The following is a 23,584-nucleotide window of genomic DNA, read 5'->3' as shown; positions in this document are numbered from 1 at the left end:
GCCAAAGTAATACCTCAGGCGATCGAGTTAATTTGTGTAGCACATTTCAGGAGCAGGGCGGTTCAAAATGCTTTATATCACAAAAATGCAAAAATAAAAAGTCATGAAAACAGTCACTGATTTCAGAAACCAGTAACAATCGTTACATTTTACCAAGTGCCATTGTCAAAGTCATCAATACCCATCAACTACAGTGTCGCCAGTGTCAATGTTCCAGTGATTGTGGGTCAGAAGCAACTCTGAACAGGTGGTGATTTAGTCTGGATTTAAAGGAACTCAATGATAAAAGGGAATACTTTTAAGGAAGTCTGAAAAAAAAAAAAAAAAAAAATCTGAAAGGTGTGGCATGCGAATGCCATTTTCTGGAGTATGTGCAGTGTTTGGTTTAGCATTTAGCATTTTTCTTGAATGCCATCCTCTTCTGCATGTTCTCTGTGCTCCCAAACAGCTCATCTCACCCTTTAGTGTTAACAAACATCAGAGGAAATGCATTTTGGGTTGACTCACATTTACCAACAAAAGTAAATAAAAACAGATTGCTGCCTAGTTTAATATGGAACAGTTTTTTTCTTTTGATGAACATATCTCTTTGGGATTCAAAATGTTGTGAATAAGGCATACTTTTTTCTGTAGAGTGCTTTTATAAAACCGCAGAGACTCCGCTAAATTACAAACAGAACACTTAAATACAAAGTCCTTATCTATTCTTAGAAGTCAACGAGTCAAGAGGATTGCTTCCTTCTTTATTTGCTCCTTCTTTAGTTAAAATTTTGGCATTTTATAATTTTGCTGTTATGACTCATCAGAAAGCGTACAGCTAGAAAATATTTCAGCTTTTTCCCCCAGATTGAAAAATCACTGCAAATTGCATTTTATTATGTTGAAATGAAAAACTCTTCATAGTTATCTTTTCTTCTTCTTTTTTGTTTTTGTGCTCAGAGTTTGATTTTTCCGTGACATTCTCTAAATTAAGCGTGTCGTGAAAACAAAAGCGCTTCTTCTCTGAGAAAATGAAGATACGCACAACGCCATTGGAGGAAAAAAAACCCAAAAACCTAAACACTTTAATGCAGCTTGGGAAATATTTGCTCGTCTTACTTGCAACTTTGCGAAGTTCTGATACAAAAAGGCCGGATGTGAGTAGCGTAGCTCCAGTCCTGCTGGCTGCCTTTTAACGGCCCACCGCGCTGCGGTCTGCAGGTCAGCCCGTGACCCCGGGGTGCTGGAGGTCGACCTGCGGGTCACGCTGAGCTTCTGATAAGCTTAGCAAAACAAAACACGTGGGTTCAGAGAAATCAGGTCAGGCAGTGACTTTGCCAGAGTTTTGACTGAATAATTTACAAATCCACTCAGTGCATGCACTAGACTCTCCTTACTTCAGCTGTTCTACATTTCTGCCATAAACACACACATCCGCGCACACACACAAGTTGTCCTATTCTTTATCGCATAAAGTCATAAGCATCAACATCATTCATATATTCATTAAGTAGCGCAGGAGCTGCAACAAATACACATGAAAATATAAAGGTAGTAAAACAAAAGACATCTTATTTCATATGTCATGATATCTATGGTATACAGAATTTATGAAAAGTTACTGTAGTCTTTGTGAATCTGTAGAACGTCAATGCAGAATATGAGATGCGTAGGATGTTGTTCCTCTTCAAGATCTGTTATAAGCAACCCACTTTGAGTTGTATTTTAATCCAGTTCCAGAGTTAAATATGGACCTGTGAAAGCCTGGGCTAATTTAATACAACAAGGTTATGGCTTTGATACATTAGGGTCAGGATTTTAATCCAAAAAGTGCCTTTAATAGACCAATACCTAATTGTAAAGCTATTAAAAAATGGATTTAAAGAATACCATTAATCATGGGTTACTAAGCAAGCCATCCATCTGTCCACATCACAGGAAATAGATCTAAAAAATATAAAAGAAAAAAAACTATTTAGGATTCAAGTATTCACACAGGACTTACAAAATTTCATATATTTGCCAAAAGGGCAGAATAATACGATAATGTTTTTGCCACATGCAAAATAGGAATGCGAGCATCATTACGTGGAGCTGTTTTGCTGGAGGTGCACTTCAAAGCATAAATAGCATCATAAGGAGAGAACATTATGTGGAGAGATTGTTGAAGCAAGATCTCGTGACATCAGTCAGGATAGAAAAGGTTAAGAGTGTGTCTTCTAAATGGACAATGATCCATTTTAGCCGATAATACTCACAAAGTACCAATCAAAGACCCGATCTTCTGTCTCCAAACAGTAATATGACTCAGTTATTCCGGTTCTGTGAGTAGGAATTAGCAAAATTCTAGCAAACTATAGTGAGACGTTTGCAGAACGATGCAAAAATAAAAATAAAAATTGAAGGGTGCAAAATATATTGTCGATATCGGTATCAGTCTGATAACTAAAAATGGCCCGATATTAACAACCGATTTTTATTTCCATCTTGTTGCCGTTTGTTTCTGGACGGAGGAGATTTGTTCGTGTGATATTTGTTTGGTCATGTGACAGTGAAAAGGATGCAGCGCAGCATTGTGGGTAGTTCAGCTGAAGCGGGAGGAGCAGTGGTGAAGTTGGTGATGTGGTCATTTGATTCGAGGTGTGGAAAGGGTAGTGAAATATTTATAATGTACATATCGGTTATTGAAAATAACAGCAATAAATATAGGATTATGTTCATATCGGTGCTTTCCTACCAAAAAATGTTTGAGCCATGCCTTAAAAGACAGTGAAACAAATTTTTGCAATTGTAGGTTATCCTTAGGGATACTAAGGCTTACACAGACAACACCTAGACATATGAGGAAGTAGCATAAGAACAAATGTAACATTCAGAGTTATCTGGTTTTCTTTGTAATACTAAGAAGAATAGCTTGAATGTAATAAGTGGATACGCAACGTTTGCTAAGACAAAGACCATTGCAGAGCTTGTAACCAACATGAATTAACCAACACGCTCTCTTCCCTCCTTCTACATCCATAAAGCTCTGACAAGGCGTGCCTCCATGAATCCATACGCCCTCCTTCGCAGACATCCACAACGCTTGACAAGTGGAATTTCTTAGGGACTCCCTACTGCCTCTAAGCACACATAACTGTCGCCTATGAGTTATTACGCATCTGTCTGTGTATTTTAAGGCGTGCCAGATGCCGCCGTTAATGGCACACCTAACCTCAGACCACGAGACGGTGACACTGGGAACCCTGATTGGAATTGTTCACCGCTTACCCCCACCTTCAATTGTCTCCTCCGAGCGCCGCCGCTGTCCGGTGCTTAGGGAAACCTGCAGGGGACGTTTCAGACAGGATATTAATTGGGGGGGCCCTCCAACAGTCAGAGGGCCTGACAGAACCCTGTTTCATTGTCACCTTGCCTTGGAGGACGAGGAAAAACTTGCGAAGCTTATTAGCCGAATGGAGCTGTTTCTCCCGCTAACTTACTCAATCTCTGCCTCGCTGCTTCATTACACCGTCTTACATCAGAGTCTAGCTGCTCTCGCTGTTTCCTCGCCACTCACTTCCACACAGGCAGCCACACACACACGCACGCCTACACACACACCCTCACATGCACAGGGTGACATCTCCCACCTAATCAAGTAGTGGATTATCTTGTCCTGATAAATTGGAGCTTGTAGCACTTGAAAGATCCTCTTGGAGGAGTGCTGTCTCCTCCTAACAGCTAGTTCAAGCCCCCAGGGAGCGAGAGGAGAGAACATTGCCTTGTAATGATTTGTGGTGAATTGGACAAATGTTTTCAGAAAGACCCTCTTTCCAGCAAAGTGCTCGATGAATTAAAGCTCGGGGATAAACTCTGCGATCCGCGAGTCTCATTCGGGCTTGAGCGACAAAAACGCAAGGATGTATTTTGCACAAGTAGGTCGGTGAGATTTTATTTTATTTTTTTATATAAAGAACTAAGAAGTTCAGGATTAAAAAACGTCGTCCGTTGGTCAGTTTATCACCTTAGATTACTATCGCCAAGGTATTTTTATTGGGATGTGCATAAGCGTGAAATAAGGTGAAACACCTTCCAGATCTGCAAAAACCCAAAATTTTGCCAAATATTTTTTGGTCTAATGTCTAGTGCAAATATCTTAGTACACTTGAAATAAGTCGAAAATCATCTTAGAAGTTAAGTTTCAGCAATATGTGAGTCAATAATTAGTAATTCCTTAATATTGATGAATTTTTTCACTTATAACATAGAAATCATCTTATTACTGAAATAATCTGACAGTGAAACTGGTACTTATTATTGACTTAAAACAAGCTCCTATATCTTGCTGAAAAGTTGCTGGTAAGTTGCTTTTGTCTTATTTCACGTGTACTAAGATATTTTCACTAGAATTACAAGAATGAAAATAAACGGGGCACTCTCTTCAGCACACCTTTCGGCTTTGCTGTGGTCTTTCTCATCTCCTCTCCGTTTCCTGTCCTTTGCAGGAGAACCCTTACATGTGTAACAACGAATGCGACGCCAACACCGAGGAGCTGGCGCACCCTCCGCAGCTGATGTTTGACATCGAGGGCCGCAACCCCACAACCTTCTGGCAGTCCACGACGTGGAAGAAGTACCCGAAAGCCCTTTTGGTCAACATCACGTTGTCTTGGAACAAAACCATCGAGCTGACCGACGACATCGTCATCACGTTTGAGTCGGGCCGGCCAGAGCAGATGGTCCTGGAGAAATCTCTGGACTACGGCCGAACCTGGCAACCCTACCAGTTTTATGCCACCGACTGCCTGGACGCCTTCACCATGGAGCCCAAAACAGTGCAGGACCTCTCCCAGCACACCCTGCTGGACATCATCTGCACGGAGGATTACTCCCGAGGGTACGTGTGGAAGTATGACAAAACTGTACGCTTCGAGATCAAGGACCGGTTTGCTCTGTTTGCCGGGCCCAGACTGCACAACATGGCCTCGCTTTACGGTCAGCTGGACACGACCAAGAACCTGCGGGATTTCTTCACCATCACAGACCTGAGGATCCGGCTGCTTCGGCCTGCCACTGGGGCCACCGTGGTGGACGAGAGCAGCCTGTCAAGATACTTCTACGCCATTTCTGACATCAAAGTCCAGGGCAGGTAAGAAATGCTCCGATGACAGTCAACCGAGAGAAGTACTGTTCTGTGAAAACATATTTATTCTCTTTGAAATTTCTTCTGCTTTAGTTTGTTATTGTTGTTTTTTTTTTGTCACATTTACATTTTTTTATATCACACAATACTTACAGTACAAAATATCGTTTTCTCATGATGATTTAATGTATCAAGCAAAACAAGCAACCGAGCAATCGGGTGTTATGTGAAAACTGTTTGGTTTGACGCTCTCTCTTCTGAAATGCTGTTGGTTTTACAAATGTCGTCTAAAAAGTTGTACTTTTGACTTATCGATCTTCAGATTTGTTTTTTTTTTTTAATCTTTTTTCAAAAACTCTTGGGAGTCGGTCAGATATCTTTGGTGAATGTGAAACTTGTGTTCTGCTTTGTCAGTGGTAGTTTTGGACTTGCGGCTGTCCAAAGGTTTATTTTTCTATCATAACTGAGGCCGGTGAAGTCTGCAGTGTCGAAGTTGTTGTCCTACGTTCTTTTGTGGCCCCTTGCAGGAGTCCTCTATGCACTGGGTTCATTTTGTTTGACTGCTGGTTGCTTCTGATAAGGTTTACCACCATTTAACGTTCTCTCCATTTGCGGACAGTGGCTCTAACTGCGGTACATCTGGATCTCAGAAATGGCTTTCCAACCCTTTCCAGACTGATAGATGTCAAAGACTTATGTCTGTTCTTGAAGTTCTTTAGGTTGGTGAATAATGTGTTGCTTTTTTAGATATTTTCACTTACTTCATGTTGTCATAGTTCTACTAAAGGGATTTCTTAGCAGTAATAAGTTAAGTTAAACCTCAACACTTTTCCCCGGTCCAGCCTTTCGGTGGATGCTGTTTTCCCTAATAAATGAAATTAATGTTTAGAAATTAGTTTTTTTTGTATATTTAGATGATCATTGTCTAATATTAAAATGTATATGATGAGCTGAAAGATTTTGATGACAAAACAGCAAAAAAGAAGTCAATTTAAAAAAAAATTTTTCTTATGGCACAGTAGGTGCTATTACCGAATGTTTTTACGGTTTAGGAGGAGGAATAATTGCTTGAAAAGATACTCGTGTGGTTTGGCTTTTTTTCCCCTCAAACTATTGAGCAGCTGCCCAGTTGTGAGGGGGGAAAAAACAATGTGTCGACTGTTTGCCATTCATTCCAATTAGGCAGGGAATCCATTATGTTGTGCAGAGTTCACAAGATGTCAGCATGCCTTAATCAAGCGAACTGCTTACGGTTTGCTGAAGCCTCCACCTCGGACAACAGACTCACTCAGCTGCCTGTTAGGCGCGCGAAACACATCAGATGTGAAGTTTCAACCGTCAGGGCGCCGCGCGCCGTGATTAGCGCTTGATTTAATGATTCCGCAGAGGTGTCATGTGACATGAAAACAAGACGCCATTGTGCTTGTTTGCAGAGAGGCCGACAGCGGCTTCCCAGGCTCCTCGGCGCTGCTACGGGAGTCGCTGGGGCGCGGGCTCGGGCGGATCTGTTTTCACGCAGCGCGGCTTTTCAGTTCAACAGATGCGGTTGGGGAGGGGTTGGAGGGAGTGAAGATTTAATTACCCTCGTTTTACTGCTCACCCGCGAGAAGCTCGCAGCAAGAGGACGCGGAGCGTGGCGGAACGTCACAACGATTCAAGGGAACGGGTGAAAGTGTTGGAATCAGGCTGCCAGTCTGGGTTGGTGCCACAGTGAAAACCTCGGGTGGGATGGTGACTAATGGAAATGTCTGGTTTAGGCTCAAGAAGTAAGAGTTGATCTTACATATGCATGCTGCCTTGCAAAGTCTGCAGGTCTTTTGACCTTTTGTTGATTGTGTCAGTGCATTGGGCTTTATGGACATGACAGGCTCTGTAAATATGAAGTGGCATATAATTGACAAATAGAAGGAAAAATGATACCTAGTTTTCGACTTCTTTTCTCTATCTTCACAAACGAAACACTTAACAGTGATTTGTATTCAGTTATTACCAAGAACCAACACAGGTACTTAGCTTAAATTAGGCCTGGGCTTTGACTGGGTCAGTTTAACTCTGCCGCAGTCTAGCCTGGAAAAAAACAGTCCTTTGTTCTACGCTTTGCTAAGTGCAGAGAGTCTGGACTGTGGAAGTTTAAAATTTTACCCAACTGCTAATGTTTGGCCGTGACGTATGCAATGCACCAGTTCGACGCGATGAAGCTGACCAGGAATTGCCTGGGCTGTAAACAAATATCCTCCAATGCGAAAAGAGTAGGCAGCTGTTAATGTCAATTCAATATTTGGAAATGTGGCCAACACGGACTGAACAGCTTCGTTCACCTCCTCATTCACCTCCTCATTCATGTCCTCGTTCACCTCCTCGTTCACTTCCTCGTTCACTTCCTCGTTTACTTCCTTGTTAACTTCCTCCACTGCTAAAACTACAGGCAGACTACAAATCTAAAACAGCGCAGAAAATCATTGTCATCATTCACAACTTCTCCTCCTGTTTGCTGATTGGCCCGGCTGAAATTCTGCTGGAGAAATTCAACTCAATGGGAGAAATCTCAGATGGAACATTGAAGGGGGATGAGAATCAAGTAGAATTTTGTAGAAATGCAAAAGCCAGTAGCTGCACGTTTAGAGTTGCTGTCTTCCTGGAGGTCTTTGGTAACAGGTTTTGCCTTGTGTTTAGCTCCATGCCTCTTTCCCACAGCATGATTCCACCATCATCATGTTTCATGGTGGGTTCTTCCACCCGAGTTGTGGTTCTCTCGGACCCTTCCAGAGTTCCCATGGTCCTATTGGTTGTTTCTCTGGTAGCAGTCTCCTTGTCCAGCCAGTCACTTTGGGTTCATGGTCATAATTACATTGGTGTATGTCCTCTGTGAGGGCTTACACGATGATGTCACTCTTCCAGTGTTTAATGCACAGTTTTATTGCAATAATGTCTCTGCTGCTGGGCGATTATTTACATTTATATTGCCAAACGCCTTAAAGGCTTTTAATTAACCTCTAATTTATTGATTTCCCTAACATGTCATTATTTTAAGCACAACCACTCCACACCTCTATTTTGTGCTCAGTAAATAGGGACGTACCCCTGAGCACAAAAAAAGGGGCTATGATAATGAATGCCACGCTCCGAAATTGAATTTCTGACATTTCCGGTGATTGAGAAGGTCATTCAACAAAAATAACTGCGAGGGTGTGGGAGTTTACCAACAAAAGAGTTGAACGGGGCTGTCGAAAGCACAGATTATTTAGTCTTTCTGACTAATCATGACCAAACTCTTACATCCCTGCGGGGCTGTCGGATTTGAGCGATGAGTTTTGTGGCGTCGGAGGCCCGCGGTCGTTTACCGGCCCGCTGCTTTTGGAGCGAGGCTCGCCTGAGAAATGCTTCCCACTGTTTACCAAAGGTAACGCACAGTTCAGCAATAATGAGGCACATTCAGCACAGAAAGGCTTCGTTCCCCCTCTCTCCGACCCCCCCCCCCCAACCCTCCCTCCCGAGGCAAATCGCAGCTCAACGCCTTTCTCTGCACGTCGAGTATCAAACGTAAGCTCCTTAACCCCGGAGTACAGTTCTCTGCGAGAGATTTCGCGGGGCCTCTGAGGTTGGATCTGGGAGCGCATCCATGTGCCGGACTCAACCTGCATCCGCGTGGATCAGGAGTGAGAGCGGGTGCTGAGGGAAGTGCGGTTTGGAGGAGCTTGCAGGTTTTCGACCTTTTTCACAATGTTCCGGGAAACAGAGCCTGTGTTTTTGCCAAAGTAGGTCAACGTAGAACAGAAGGATGAAGCAAAAATTTCTCCACATGTATTTCTACTCCATTTATTGTATTTCCTCAAAAAATAAATAAAAAAGCTGCTCTTTTAACAACTTGACACATTTGATTTAGGTTTTTAAAATCAAACCAGGTTCTATGTGAAAAATTTATCATCTTGTCCACCTAAGCCCTGATTAGTGTCGGACAATAAAAATCAGACAATCATTTTAGAAGTTGTCTCACAACAGGAAGTCGGTTAAAAGGCAATAACAATAGGTTTTGAAGTGTATTCAAAACCCGTTGGTTGTTCATAATTATGCCATTGCGAGATGTAAAGTGAAGACTTTGGTACACAAGTTTGGAGGAATAAAAAGAGGATCTAAAAGAATCTCACTGCAAGTCCATGTGATAGAGCAGTGTGCATTTAATCAAAGCCAATAGGATTTTATTTTTCCACCAAAGAAAGCTAACCCGTTTTCTGAAGAAACAGTCAGTAGCCGTGTTTCCATTGATGGTAAAATTGCAGCAATTGAAATTGCAAAAATTAATTTGCTCATTGAAAGTACAGCAATTTTGAAAAAAAACCTTCGTCTTTCAATAAAACGTTTCTCTCGCGAGGAAAAATGTTTCAGCTTTGTCCAAATTGGTGCATTTCGCAAAACTGCAAACAAAAAACACTTTTCTCTCATCACACCGGTCTGGTGATCGACGACTGGATGTCACTACTGGCGGCAAAGACGACAAGAAGTTGTAGGAGGTCGATGGCGCGGCACGTTTTTTTTTAAATAACGTATCGCGTGAACAAACTTATTCACGTGTGATTTTCATTTCGTTTCTTACTTAATGGAAACGCAGCAATTGCGAAATTGTGTTTTAGCAGAATATCCACAAGGTTTTCGTTTGCGATGGAAACGCAGCTCTTTGTAAGTTACAGACAAGACACGAACAGCTTCCCCATATTTGGCATATTTGACATTTAACTACCACTCGTGCATTGTTGAGCCTCCAAAAAGCGGTCTTTACATACCCGCACATGTGGTGGTCCGGATGCTAAATCCGCTCCAGGCATGAGGGACCTTAGCTCAGACATGCTACCGAGACGCTGAGATATAACCTGCTTTCAGACTCTTCAGTTTCAGTCTAAACAAATTCATGAGCAGATGGGAATCAGTCTGGGAACCATGACAAAGCTATTTCTACAGCTTTGGGACTCCAGCGAACGACAGCCAATATTCACACAAATGAAGAAAGTGAGAAACTTTCCAGAAGTGGCTGACATACAAAAAAAAAAAAAAAAAAAAAAATGACTCAAAGAGCCCGTAGATGACTCGGTCAGCGTTTATGACTCAATAAGAAGAAATAGGCTATGGCAAACACGGGAAAACCGTGGAAAAGGTTTCTAAGGTAAGCACCACTGCTGAAAAAAAGCCCATCTCACATTTCCCAAAAAATAAATCAAAAAAATCTTGATTTAGAGAAAGTAGACGAGACAAATGTGGAACTTTATGGAAGGTATGCGTCCTGCTACGTCTGCTGCAAAATTAACAACTCTTAAAAAATAGGTTATTATCAGGTCAAATATTGTGTTAGCTTGACAGCCTTGGGCTGCTTTGACGCTTCACAACATTTATGAGTCGTAATTGATGGAAACATGAGAGTTGCTCTCTACTAGAACAATCTGGGGGAGAATGTCTAACAATCAGGTTGACACTCTGGATAGACGACGATCCGAAACGAACCAGGAAGTCCACCTCTAAATGACTCCGGAAAAACGGATCGCATTCCCGGGATTGGGCTAGTAAAGCCAGGATTTGATCCAGTTCAGTTGTTTTAACTAGATTGTCCACATTTGAGAACTCCGCTCTTGCTGAAATAGTGTTTCCACGGCGATGTTAAAGGTTCATTGCAACGTTTTGCAAACACTTGATGGCAATTGTTGTTACCATTTAACCCTGAAAGATCCAGGCGTACAAAAACATAAAGAAAAAAGAATTTACAACCTCGTGGATGACTCTGTAGGAGTACTTTATAGATTAAAAAATGTTTTTAGATGTATTTCTGTTTTTGTAAGGTATTACAAACATTATATATTTGATATAACATTTTTTAATTTTGTACAAATGTGGCACAAGAAAATTACAAACATGTTCTAGATATTTTAATAGCCACTATATATATATATATATATATATATATATATATATATATATATACAGTAGAGACCAAAAGTTTGGACACACCTTTTAATTCAATGAGTTTCCTTTATTTTCATGACTATTGACATTGTAGATTCACACTGAAGGCATCAAAACTATGAATAACACATGTGGAAATATGCACTAAACAAAAAAGTGTAAAACAACTGAAAATACCCCTTATATTCTAGTTTCTTCAAAGTAGCAACCTTTTGCTGTGATTACTGCTTTACACACACTCTGCATTTTCTTGATGAGCTTCAAGAGGTCGTCACCTGAAATGGTTTTCACTTCATAGCTGTGCCCTGTCAGGTTAATAAGTGGGATTTCTTGCCTTATAAATAGTCATGAAAATAAAGAAAACCCATTTTAATTAGAAGGTGTGTCCAAACTTTTGGTCTGTACTGTATATATAAACACTTTGCTTCTTTTTTGAATAATCTGGTACAGTGAATCACAGAATTCTTCCTCAGTCAAAGATTATCAAGTTGTGGTTTATTGTGAGCCTTTGGGGGGGAATTATAAACAAACTTCCAACACGATAGCATGCCAGAACTGCTCAATATGGTTCAATCTCTGAATTTAGGTAAACAAAAAGAACATATTTAAGTAGACAAAATTACTAAAACACTGGTTAAAATGGTTCTTGGTATCAAGAAAACATTTTTTGATATTTATCTTGACATTTGTGTGAAATTGAAATTAGCTCAACTCCAAAACTTTTAAGTGTGCTCTAACAATAGAAAATGTTAAATTAATTTTCCAAGAACTGTAGCTGAAACTGTTGCAGGAGAGCCCGACGTGTCAGAGCTGAGCGCTCTGTTGTGGATGATTACAAGCAAAGAGCAGACCGCAGGCTCTAAGGATAAAAAATAAATAAAATAAAAAATTTGATTCCCAGAATTTGAAATTAAACTGGCTGCAGAGCTGGATGCTAACAATGTAGTAGCTGGTGACTTAAATGAATCTGACACCCTGGCTGTTTCAATGTATCAGCAGCGCTAAACAGGCAGGTGGAGAGAGAGACTTGGAGGGTTCACGAGACGATTTTCTAATAATCTGCTGAATGACTGGAATAATTGCTCTGGCTCTTTTTTTCTTTTTTTTTTTTTTTTAAGCTTTACAGTAACTGCCGTCTGCAGTTTCACCTCCTCTTTCCCTCTTCCTCTTGCCTGTGATCAATACGGTGTAATTAAAGCTGGAGGAGATCCAGGCCGCTAAAGGATCTCTTTCGGGCTTTGGGTTTTTTCTGTCCGCCCTCCTCGTCTCGCTTCACTTCTCCTCTCCTCGTGTCTTGAGACGAGAAAGACCTCGCCCCCCCCCCACCCCCACCCCCCCACCTGTCCGACCCCTGGCGAGACAAAACTCGGCATTAAAAAGTAACGAGCCCCATTAATCCCCCCCTAAAGAACTGAACCTGTTTGCGAGTTTTAAAACTTTTCTTTTTCCCCCGGTCAGTACCTGAAACGTGATGTAAATCTTACACTGTGGATTTCTTTTGTCGGCATTCTGCATCTCTAGTTTGCGGATTTACTGCATTGTGTTTGTTCATCACTCTGGTTGAGTTTAGCTTCCTTAGATCTCTCTCTCTCTCTCTCTCTCTCTCTCTCTGCTGGCTGTGGGAACTTTGCTTTGCTTTGAAACTTGCGATCAGTTTCATTGCTGCGCTGACGGTTCGCACATTTACACTGCTGGCGGATTAGCAGTTTGGAAACCCAACAGTCATTGAAGCGTTGCGTCACTTCTTTACACTTTCTTCCTAAAGGCTGATTAAGATCTCATCTTGGCAACTTTTCGATTTTGACTTTGCTCGACGCACCGTGTGTCAGATAACGATTTTGAGTAAATGAAAGAATGTCTCTCTTTCACGTCTTTGTCGCGTTGCAGCCACGAGGGCAATTAGTTGCACCAGATCTTAGTAGGGTGCATCAAAGTAAAGAGGGGTGAAAACAAACGCATGGTTTAGATAAAAACCAGTCAGGCGACATTTTCCCTTCATTTCACAAAACATGCACCGCTGTGACTATAAAATTCCCACTAAAATACATTTAGGTTTGTGCTGCAAGACATTTCACCATAAAGAGATGTGAGATAATAGACTTAAACTATTATAGGAAAATAAAAGTACACTTTATCTCACATATACTGTAGTTTTACGCTTCAGGATGGTAGAAAAGTGATTTCGTCATTACCAATGTCACAAAGTACTAAGGAAATCAAAGCAAAAATGAAGGTAGCAGCAGGAAATGGTTACAAGACTGTTTGGAAATAAAATTGCATCTATATCTGCTAGGAGAAAACATTTCAAACTTTGAAACTTCCTATGAGTCAACATTCGAGCAAATCTCCCTTTGAAGCTGGGGTATCTAGCTTTAAAAAAAAATATATATGTTTTTTTATATGTATGTTAAAACTGTCACTATGTTGTGATAGCATAGTATGAAAGAGACAATCTTTGGAAAAAGTTGAACTCATCTGCCTTCCTCCCAGTGTTTCCAGCTGGGAACTAATACACAGCCCGGTCAGACACAAGCAATGGCCAACAGGATAATGATCCGAAGTACAGCAGCAAATGTACTTTCTGCCACCACAGAGGCACAACAATAAAGTCACTGTCTAGTCAAAGTCCAGACTTCAACCAAGATTGAAGTGCAGGGAGCTTTGTGAACCCCCCCCCCCCCCCCCCCCCCCCCCCAGTAATGTTGACGAAACAAGAGCTCATAAAGTTACACCGAAAACGATTCGTTCTAGTTTTTGGATCGCTGCATACAGAGGAGTTGTTGCAAGAAATTTTTGTTTTGCTTCACTGGATAGACAAAGGCATTTTAACGGCCTTTTTTTGTTTTGTTTTTGAAGAAGTGCAAAAGTAATTTCAGAAACAAATGTTTTAATACAGACAAGCACCAAAAATCTGGAGTTGAGTTTTACTTTGTAATCAGTTGTCCGATGCACTTGCTTTGAGTGGGAAACCAAAAACTGACTCCAGCCCGAGAGCCACACCCGGTCAAAATCAAACGTGACTGACCTCATATTTGATAAATAATATCAGGGCTCCATCTGTTGTGTGTCTCAGTAAAAACCCAGTATAAGACTTTTTTGATGGATTTACAGCAACACTAAACCACAAAACCTCACCTGACTGGTTCTTGTCTTGGATTGTTTTCTCTTGTATCTCGTGTAGAAAAGGATCGAGTCTCATGATGCGTAAAATCAGGTCAAAGTAGAAGATTTATTTAAAGTTAGCAGCAAATATAGCACTCCTACAGTAATGGTAAAAAAAACAAAAAAAAAACAAAGCATGATCAACACTTTATGCTTTAGTTTCACCTTTTACCCCATAAGTTGTAATTATTACACACTGTTAAATGAAAACGGTGAAATCTTCCCGTGACGTTTTTGTTCCGGAAATCTGTGACAAAATCAGAGCCTTGACCCCTCAACACGACCTGGTGCGACCCTCGGCTTGTTGCGGGGCCAAAGCGCATTACATTTACAGCGTGCGAAAACCCTTTTTTTTTAAGGCATCAGACGCTCTTATTGCTGGTGTTTGCGCGGCCGCCCTCGTTGGCGCTTTTCTAATTACCGCCCGGTTCGGAGCATGTGTGATTTGGATACAGCTGCTGCAAATACAGATCAGCAATTTGGCGAGTAGCGTCTCCGTTGGAACTCCCCTAAGGGAGGCAACAAACAAGAGGTCGATCTATTTTCTTCTTCCTCTTCTCCCTTCACACTGCTTGGCTTGCTCTCTGGCCCGCCTGTAGTTGACAGATAATCTATTTGTGCTAATTTCATGTTTCTTGCTGCCCACTTCCTCCTTGAATAAGTCATTCCACTTGTCCACCCTCTTTAGTCTCACTCTGCCTCACCTTTCTCTCTCTCTCTGTGTGTGCAGCCATAAGCATCTATTTACCCTGTGCTGCGCTCTGCATTTTAGCCTCGTTCTTTCTTTCCTTTTCTATTTTTTTTTTTTTAATCAGTCCACTGAATTGTGTGGGAGACCGCTGCGTTGTTTGTGGGGACGGGTGAAAGCAACCGAGCCAAGTAACTTGGACCATCTGTTAACATCCGTGCCACATGTTAGTTCGCCACCGAACGATCCAACAACCTTTTGTTGGTTCAGCAAAGAAAAAAAAAAAGGGAGCAAAGAGAGGGGAATTTAAATGGTCAGCCAGGCTGAAACTCAAGATGGTCCATGTGTTGTTTTTATTTTTTTTTTATTTTAATGTGATGGTCTGTTGGTAGTAAGACTAAAAATGTGGTAAGTGGCTGCAATTATTAGATACATTAACTGATTAACATTAACCCGCCACTTTGCTTCCCACATTTCCATTATTTCCACATATAGTCTGGCTCATGCATAAATGGTGATGTGAATTAAGATGCATTTATTACCATAATAAAGAGTCCAAAAAAATACATATACAAATATTAAAACTCTGAGTCATAACTTCAACAAAGTCTGACATTTCAGTGTGCTTCAAGGTGAATAAGTCATTGCTGGAGCACTTTTCTGAAACGTAAGACTTCGAGGTCTAAAAGGTGCGGGCTCGTCGGAAGAAGTTGATTCCTTTGTAAGCGTAGCAACCTGGACGATGGCAAATAACTAAAACCGTCGCAGAAGAAACGGGAGGGAGTGTTGTAGAGATGTATGTGAATCGAGCAGAGCTTCTGCATTGCAAGTTTACATCCTGCCTTAAAAATAGAAAGTTGTTTTGGAGGTAAAACTGAACAGAAAGGTGCCGACTCAGCAAATCGCCAACACAGAACACTGAGCCTGCATAGAAATAAGCGTGCTGAAATAATTCAAACAGCACTTCCACCAATGGCTTGTATGAGAAGTTACTGCTGCAGCACCTTATGATATAGACATTTCGACCTTATATTCTCCATTTTCCACGTTTCTAAACTCTGGGAAAGCTTTAGATTGTGGTTTGCCTTTAACTGTACTGAGAAGGAATTTTGATATCAATTATTTATAATGTAAATAAGGACTAACAAACTATGTGGCGCTAACAGCCAGACTTGTTGTTCGAACCTGTAGGTCTTTGCTTTTTCACAAATAGCTCAGAAGAAAAGTGCATTCAAAGTCTATGTGGAGGCGAGTAGAGGAGCCGTCACGGTGCGTTTCAAGCATCTAGCATTGCGTGATTTGAAGCGTTTGACACATCCAACAAATCAGCTGGCAACGGAAAACAACAGCTAAAGCGATTTTGACTCGTCTTGACGCGCCGTCCACGCGCCTCCACATAGACTTTGAATGTAAACCTGACGCGCCTGATGCTCAAAACGGGTTTGGTGTGAATTAAGAGTCTGCATTCAAAGTGCACACACATCAAACTTGAAGCGTCAGACTCGTTTGGTGTGAATGCACCTTAAAGGTACTAGCGAAAGAGGCTAAAATCCATATATTTTCTCGTATTTTCCACACTGTAGCATATTCCTATCATTTTATTTTTTTGTGAAAACACAACTGTAATATTTTTTGGCATTAGGGTTAGACCAACATAAGAACTCTAATTATTTTTTTAGTTAAACCTGGACTGGAATGTTCCACACTTGTTGGACATTTTTCAAAACTCTGTTATGATCTGGCAAACTTCAACTTGGCCTATTCTCAGGAACCCGATGTCATTTCGGATGCATTGTCACACTCTAATAACGACCTGGGTGCAACCTCAAGGGATGCTAAATTAGACATTTTAAAGCTGCAGTTCCTAAAATGGCCACTGGAGGCTAGCTTCAAGGCATGTCAAGCTCTTAGATTGGGCTCCTGCTTGTCTACATGCCTTTTGTTTGTGGATGACTTTGACTATACAAACAAGGCAGATTGGTGTCTGTTGAGCATAATTATGCCAGATGTAAAAGGAAACTAAATAGACATCTAGAGTGAAATAGTTGAACTCTGTAAAAGTGTTTGATGAGTTCAGCTGTGCATTTACACTCAGAACTCCCCCCCCCAAGTCTTAGAACTCCAGAATCAACTACCAGACGTAAGATATACCTACAGAAGCCAACTTCTTTAGGATTGGAGCTTGACTAATGTGACTGATGCGGTGTTTTGCGTCTGACCTGTTATTGATCTTTATTTATTTCCTTGGATGGACCTCTCCTGAACTTTTCCACCAGTCCGGCAGCCTTGGCTGCCTTCCTATTAGCGCAGTCTCCCTCCGTGCTCCGTGTGAGCAGCAGCCACATCAAATGTCACTCCTGACTTCTATCCGTCTCCCCCAGTTTTGATCCCCCGCCCTCGGTCCGCCTCAAACCCAACGGCAATACACCTGCATGAGGTCTGCCAGCTCGAGAAGTTCAAAGGAGTTTCTTTATCAATCGGAGCAGAAACTTTTCGCTCTCCCGGATCGTGCGCGCAAGAAGGAAGGAGACGGCTTCACAAGGCTATCAGATCTGTGCAAAGTGTGGACACTGGATTTAGACGGGACTACAGAGCTGCCGAAAAAGGTTTGCAGTACCAACCAACCCCCCCACCGGCCGCGCAGGAGCAGGAGCAGGCCGTCAAAGGCAGAAAGCCCTCGCATGAGAACGGCTTTAATGCGATTTGATTTCTTCATCTGTCGTCTGGAGAAATCTCGGTGAAACACCCCGCCCCACTCCTGCATTGTCATTTTCAAGTCCAGACTTAAAAATGTTTAAAGCATACTCGTTGTTACCCCCGCCCTCGTGGTTAACTTATGCGAAGCATTTACAATTCAAAGCAACTTACCCGAATGTGCGTCTATGTAGAGCCACATTTTGTGGGCGTGTTGCTGCTTGAGTGGCGTTAATATAGAAGCTGACACCCCCGTCTAATTAACTAGATATTCCCTGCTGCAGAAACAACTCTGTGCAGTACAGTGCATGTGAAGAAAGAAATGAATAAATAGAATATAAGGTGGAAGGTGATAGTTTGAGACTAAAAAAAAAAAGAAGCCATCCATTGAATATTTTCTCATAACCATTGTGTGATTAACTGTATCAAAAAGCCGTCTGGGATCCATCGTTTGTGTTTCCATCACTCTCCTGGTAACCTGCAACCCGTTTTATTGCAAAACAATGAAGCACTCTTTGTTAAATTGTGTTTTCTGGAACCAGACAGCTTTGAATACACAGTACTGCCACTGTAATTTGAGAGGGTTAGTCATAGCTAATCATGGCCCTTACATTGTAAAAAAAAAAAAAAGTACAGTGAAAAGTTGTGTTTTTTCACCGCCTGCTGACTGACTTTGTAAGTTTGCTTACTGGTAAAGATGTAAGCAACGCATGAATCATGGCGGTTTCTTTTTTTTTAATAGAAAGACACAAGCAGATCTAGAAATATAGATTACAGAAACAGTTAAAATCTTGATTACCATCCCACTAAGGCAAATGAGAATATGAACCTCAAGCAAAACATGATAAGGTGATTTGTACAATCACTCACCAGGTTTGCACACGTCTCAGTGTCTTAACAGACCTAAGTCCTTCAGCTTTCTCGGCTGCCAAAAGGGAGACTCGAAAATTTCAGACTCCTTTACAGATTTTCTGTAAGACTGAAGTTTAGAGACTTGCTAGGTCATTTCATGGACTCACTGTACTTCCCGGCCTGTTCTTTGTCTTTGCTTTTGATCGTTATCATCCTGGAACACCTTGTAAAAGACTCTAGGGTGCATTGCACTGTTCACCGGCCCCATCCGTCCTCCATGCCTGCTTATCCGTGCAGGGTTACGACGGGGGTACTGCCCATTGAGCGAACGGCAGGGTACACCCTGGACAGGTCGCTAGTCCATCCATCTTACACCGCGTTCTGTGGACGTACACAAAGTTTGTCTTCCTCCAAACACAGAAGGTGAAGTTAATCCGGAACACCCCAAGTCTTTATCTCATCTGACCACAGCATTTTCTCCCGAGACTTTGTTAAATTATTAAAATATTCACAGACAAACTCCAGACTAAGACTTCAACACATTTGGCGGTGGGCCTTTACCCCACACTGTTCTCTTCGTCTGTCTCGACGTTAAATTAAAAGCTCCCGGGTTTTCGTTTTTTAAAAATAAGAGAGCAAGTCTACTCAATCAGATTAAATATTCATTTACCCTACAGTAACTGACTTAGCTAAGTCTTCAAATAAATTTTTAAGCTCCAGCTGACTGTACAGGTTTATCTGCATATCTCTGCTCGCAGCGTTAGACGCGTCGCCTCGTCCGCGTCGTCTATGGCAACAGACATACGCAGAGTGTATTCCTGTACGGAGGAGCAGAAGTATTTCACGCGGACGACCGTTTTGTCAATCATTCAATGGGTGAACCTCTTAATTAACTTTGATTAAGAAAAGCGGATACAGTTTTAGTCATGCTTTGGGTATCTCTTCTTAAAGGCGCCGGTCAGGGCTGATATGGCTCGTAGATCTCTATTAAGACATCTCACTTTTCCACGTATCATGAAATGAAAAGTTGGAATTGACTTTTTCAAGCATACACTGAGGCGCACCCATGTCTACCACCATAATTTAATGGGGATTATTTCATGTCTCGTTAAATCATGCGGTTTCACTCCAAACCAAAAGAACTCATCAGGTAAAAGTGGGCAGGATCAGTGATTGATTGCTTTCTGCTTCCTTTGGGATTTGCCTCAGTCTTTCTCATTTTGATCAACTTCTTAGTGGCGCAGAACTGCTGGATGAAGCCAAAACGTGACTGTGTGAAGTTTTTATGAACTAGCTTTCACTAGCTTGTAGTATTCTCATAATGGCATTCAAGTATTCATGAAACACATTGGACCATTGAGACTGTCGGACGGCTGGCGGGTACACAAAGTTAGAAAAAATAAGTGTGGCAATAACTGCTGCAACGGTGCAACTACATTTTGTCAAAAAATGTCTTTAAAAAAAATGACTTTTTTTTTAATGACAAAAAATATTAAATAATTTAATAAATTTAAATAATTTCGATAATTATTTAAAAATATATACATCTTTATTGGCATAAAAGCAGACATTCTGACCAGCCTTTTCTTTCTTCGATTGCTTTTTGTTTGTATTTTTTGACAGTTTCTCTTTGTCAATGCAAACCTAACCCTATTACTTCCAACCAGAAAAAAAAAAACATTGATAAAAATGAAAAGATTATTTTCAATCTACATCCTCCTGGAATAGCATGTGGAGGCAAAAAACAAAAAATAAAAAAATAAAATTATCAGTACAGAAAATATAACACATTGTTTATGTTTCCATTACGTTTTTGAAGGAAAATAAAAACTCTTGGGCTGCAATTGCGTTTTATTCGACCGGTTTGTCTTAAGAGGGTGAATGTGAGAGTTGAGCTCCTGTTTGTTGTTTGGTGTATAAACTAAATTTTTAAAAAATATCTTTTTCCCACAGCCCTTTAAAGCCACATTCTCCCTACCGCTCTCACATACAAACGACGGGATGAAAGAAGGATGGATTTCTACTGCTGTGTCTGTGTTTGCTGAATTGCCCTTTTTCCAAGACAATCCAGCTTAAATGTATTGTACTTTGCTTTGATAAATCCCCTACCATTTTTTTTCTTTTAAATATTCCTCACACAAACAATACCACGTTTGTTTGTCTTGCTTTTTTTTTTACTGTGTGACTGAATCTGGTGCAACTCAAGCAGATGATTGCCTTAGGAAATCCCCGCCGGTGTAATTTAGGGCGCATGCGTTAAAAACCTGGCAATTTAGCATCTGGTCATTGAGGCCCACCGTGTTGCCAAATAGAAAAATGAACAATATTTTTGGAGTGTCGCTGGTTAAAAAGAGACGTCACAGAGAAACAGCCTTCACCCGTTGGATTCGGCAAGTGTCCATTCGAACAAAAGAAATAAAAGCGTTTTCGGAGCGCCAAAACAGGAAAACAAATGAAGAGATTAGTTTTGCGTGCATCCCTAAGCTGCTGTGACTTTATTTTTTAGCCTAAATATTTTTATGTTTCATCTGAAACCAAAAATGGATAATTTTCTTATTCCGTACTTATTGACAACCTGATAACCGGTCATCCTTTAACATGATATATGCTTCAAACTAATGAGGGACAGTTCAAGAAGTCCTTAGTCACCCGGTTTAGACTCTGTATTAGTCAGGGGCTGAAAAATGACACTGGAACCTAATTATACACGCAATTTCTGAGCACTAAGTCCTCGTGTGTGTCTGCATTCTGACTAAACGAGTAGATTACCTTGTCAGAGCAGGATTAGGAGACGCTTGTTCCGCCGCAGCTGAAGCCAGCGCCTCAGAGTTTATGGATCTCTCTTGATCAAAGCGGTAAAGGCCGCGAGCGTGCTGCGGGTTTATCTGGAATGAATGATCCCCCCCACCCGCGCGCTGAGGACGGCCACATCGTCACACTGTTCTCCTGAACTCACGAAGCGGTGGCAAGGGATGGTTGGAATCTCAAAATGTACAAATACACTGAAATTATGCGTGGTAATTAAAACTCAAAGGACTGCTCAGGTGAAGGTGGTGTCATCAATGGGACAAAATTCATCTGTTCTTGGTGTTATGGTGCATAATTTTTAATAGATAAATAAATAGTAAAAGCTGTGCGTCATTTCCTTTTTTTTTTTTTTTTTTTTGCTGTTTTACAATTCAATGCTCATATAGAGCAGACACAAGCTGACTCTTCCTGTGGGGGAAAGATGAACCAATCACTTTCTCAACTGGAAAACAGACCAAAGAATCTTTTTTATTTGTTGAATGAAATGACAGGATGTGACAAAATGGATGGAAATTATTTTTTTTTATTATTATTTTTTCAACAATATATCACTAATAGTGTGTGGACTTCTCGTAATTCTGTACTTTTCATCTTCAGCTTAATACGGAGACTCGGGAATGAATTATTCCACCTAAACATGCAATCCACATTTTATGGCATATTATATCCATATCTTGGAAGTTAGCGTGTTCCTCTAAATATGTTCCCATATTCCAAATAGTGTTTGTACTGAGATCATAGGTGGAGAATCCACAGTGTCCCGCTGCATCACAACCAGGTACATTGCTATTTCGGGGTTTTTATTCTTTCTGAAATGAATGAATTAAAAACAAAAGCTTTTTAACGACTTTATAATTTGTTGAGATTGACCTGTTCATGAAACAATTCACAATAAAGCGTCCATCCATTCTTTATAATCTCTTATTCTTTTAGGATTTCAGGAACCCTGGTTTTTATCCCCAGCAGTCATTGGACACTCAGAGGCAATTTTGAGAAACTAATAAAATCAACAGTTGGGGCCTGCCATGCAAAGCAATGGCAGGAACCTATTACTATTGTCGGAGAGAAGCGTCTCTTTATTGGGGCCTGCCATGCAAAGCAATGGCAGGAACCTATTACTATTGTCGGAGAGAAGCGTCTCTTTAATATTCTTTATTCTTCCGTAACCGTTAATGCGGCTCATACCGCTGGGTGCACACCTACAAATGAGGTATCAAAACGTGCAGAAAATTCACGCCATTGGAGCTATTACTTGTGGTGGGATTTGGGCTTAACGTGGCGACATAATTCGCAAAAAACTACGAAAAAAACCCCATTATAACTCAATGGGAAAAATCCTAGAAATACCCTATTTTTGAGGATTTGCTGTGTCGTCACAAATTCACGTAGAAATGCCATTCAAATTTCATTTTGTAGATACGTCTGTGATCTCTTCGAAAGTGAAGACGGCTCGTCGATACCAGTTACGGTTTGTCCACAATTTGCCTCTAAGCGACCCAAACTTTCTCATTTTTGCTGAAATTACAGTGACAGCCCATCTCGGTTCATATCTGGGCACAACATTTCTTTCTCTCATCACTGTAAATGCTCTGAGTGAGGTACAGATATGAATCTCGGGACTATCGCAGAAGACACATTGAACTGTCATACGCTCGAAACGCTTTTCGAATATGTATTACGGTTCCCGAACAAGAAGGATTTGTTTCCAATGCTTTTTTTCAGTAAAGTGTGTTTGCTCAAACACACTTGTGTGTTTGAGAGCTCACAGCTCAGAGCTCACACCTGCTGAGACCATTATTTGCCATAGCAACGGAACTCAAGAGGCTATTGGCTGCTGATTTGGACTACGAATACGCATCACTGTAGTTCTATCTATCCTCAGTTGAAACAGATCAGGACTGAGAACTGGCCTTTAGAACTACTGCTGCTATGGGCTGTATATAACTGATTTAACTCAGTAACTGTTACACATGGGATTAGTTTGGAACTTTAAAATGGAGCATAATAATAATTTCAAAATAAAAGCCTTGAATAGTTTTACATCAGGTAATTGCTGTTTTTGGCTTTATTTGACGTTTTCATCCAAAGCACTGTTACACATGGGATTACTTTGGAACTTTAAAATGGAGAATAATAATAATTTCAAAATAAAAGCCTTGAATATTTTTACATCAGGTAATTGCTTTTTTTGGCCGTATATGACTTTTTCATCCAAAGCAATGTTACACATGGGATTAGTTTGGAACTTTAAAATGGAGAATAATAATTTCAAAATAAAAGCCTTGAATATTTTTACATCATGTAATTGCTGTTTTTGGCTTTATGTGACT

At 40.9% G+C, this 23,584-nt stretch overlaps 1 protein-coding gene across 8 annotated transcripts in view; it reads left to right on the top strand.

Annotated features, from left to right (window-relative positions):
- ntng1 (netrin G1) overlaps nucleotides 1-23,584 on the top strand; it is a 150,158-nt gene that overhangs the window by 64,003 nt on the left and 62,571 nt on the right. For all 8 annotated transcript variants that reach the window (XM_023326053.1, XM_023326059.1, XM_023326056.1 and 5 more), the window contains exon 3: nucleotides 4,467-5,110. In XM_023326053.1, the coding sequence (XP_023181821.1) occupies nucleotides 4,467-5,110 (644 nt within the window). The remainder of the gene's footprint in view (nucleotides 1-4,466; nucleotides 5,111-23,584) is intronic.

The sequence above is a fragment of the Xiphophorus maculatus genome, chromosome 21 (assembly GCF_002775205.1).
Source record: "Xiphophorus maculatus strain JP 163 A chromosome 21, X_maculatus-5.0-male, whole genome shotgun sequence".
Classification (NCBI taxonomy): domain Eukaryota; kingdom Metazoa; phylum Chordata; class Actinopteri; order Cyprinodontiformes; family Poeciliidae; genus Xiphophorus; species Xiphophorus maculatus.
Note: the sequence above shows the minus strand (reverse complement) of the source record. Positions and strands in the feature narration are given on the sequence as shown.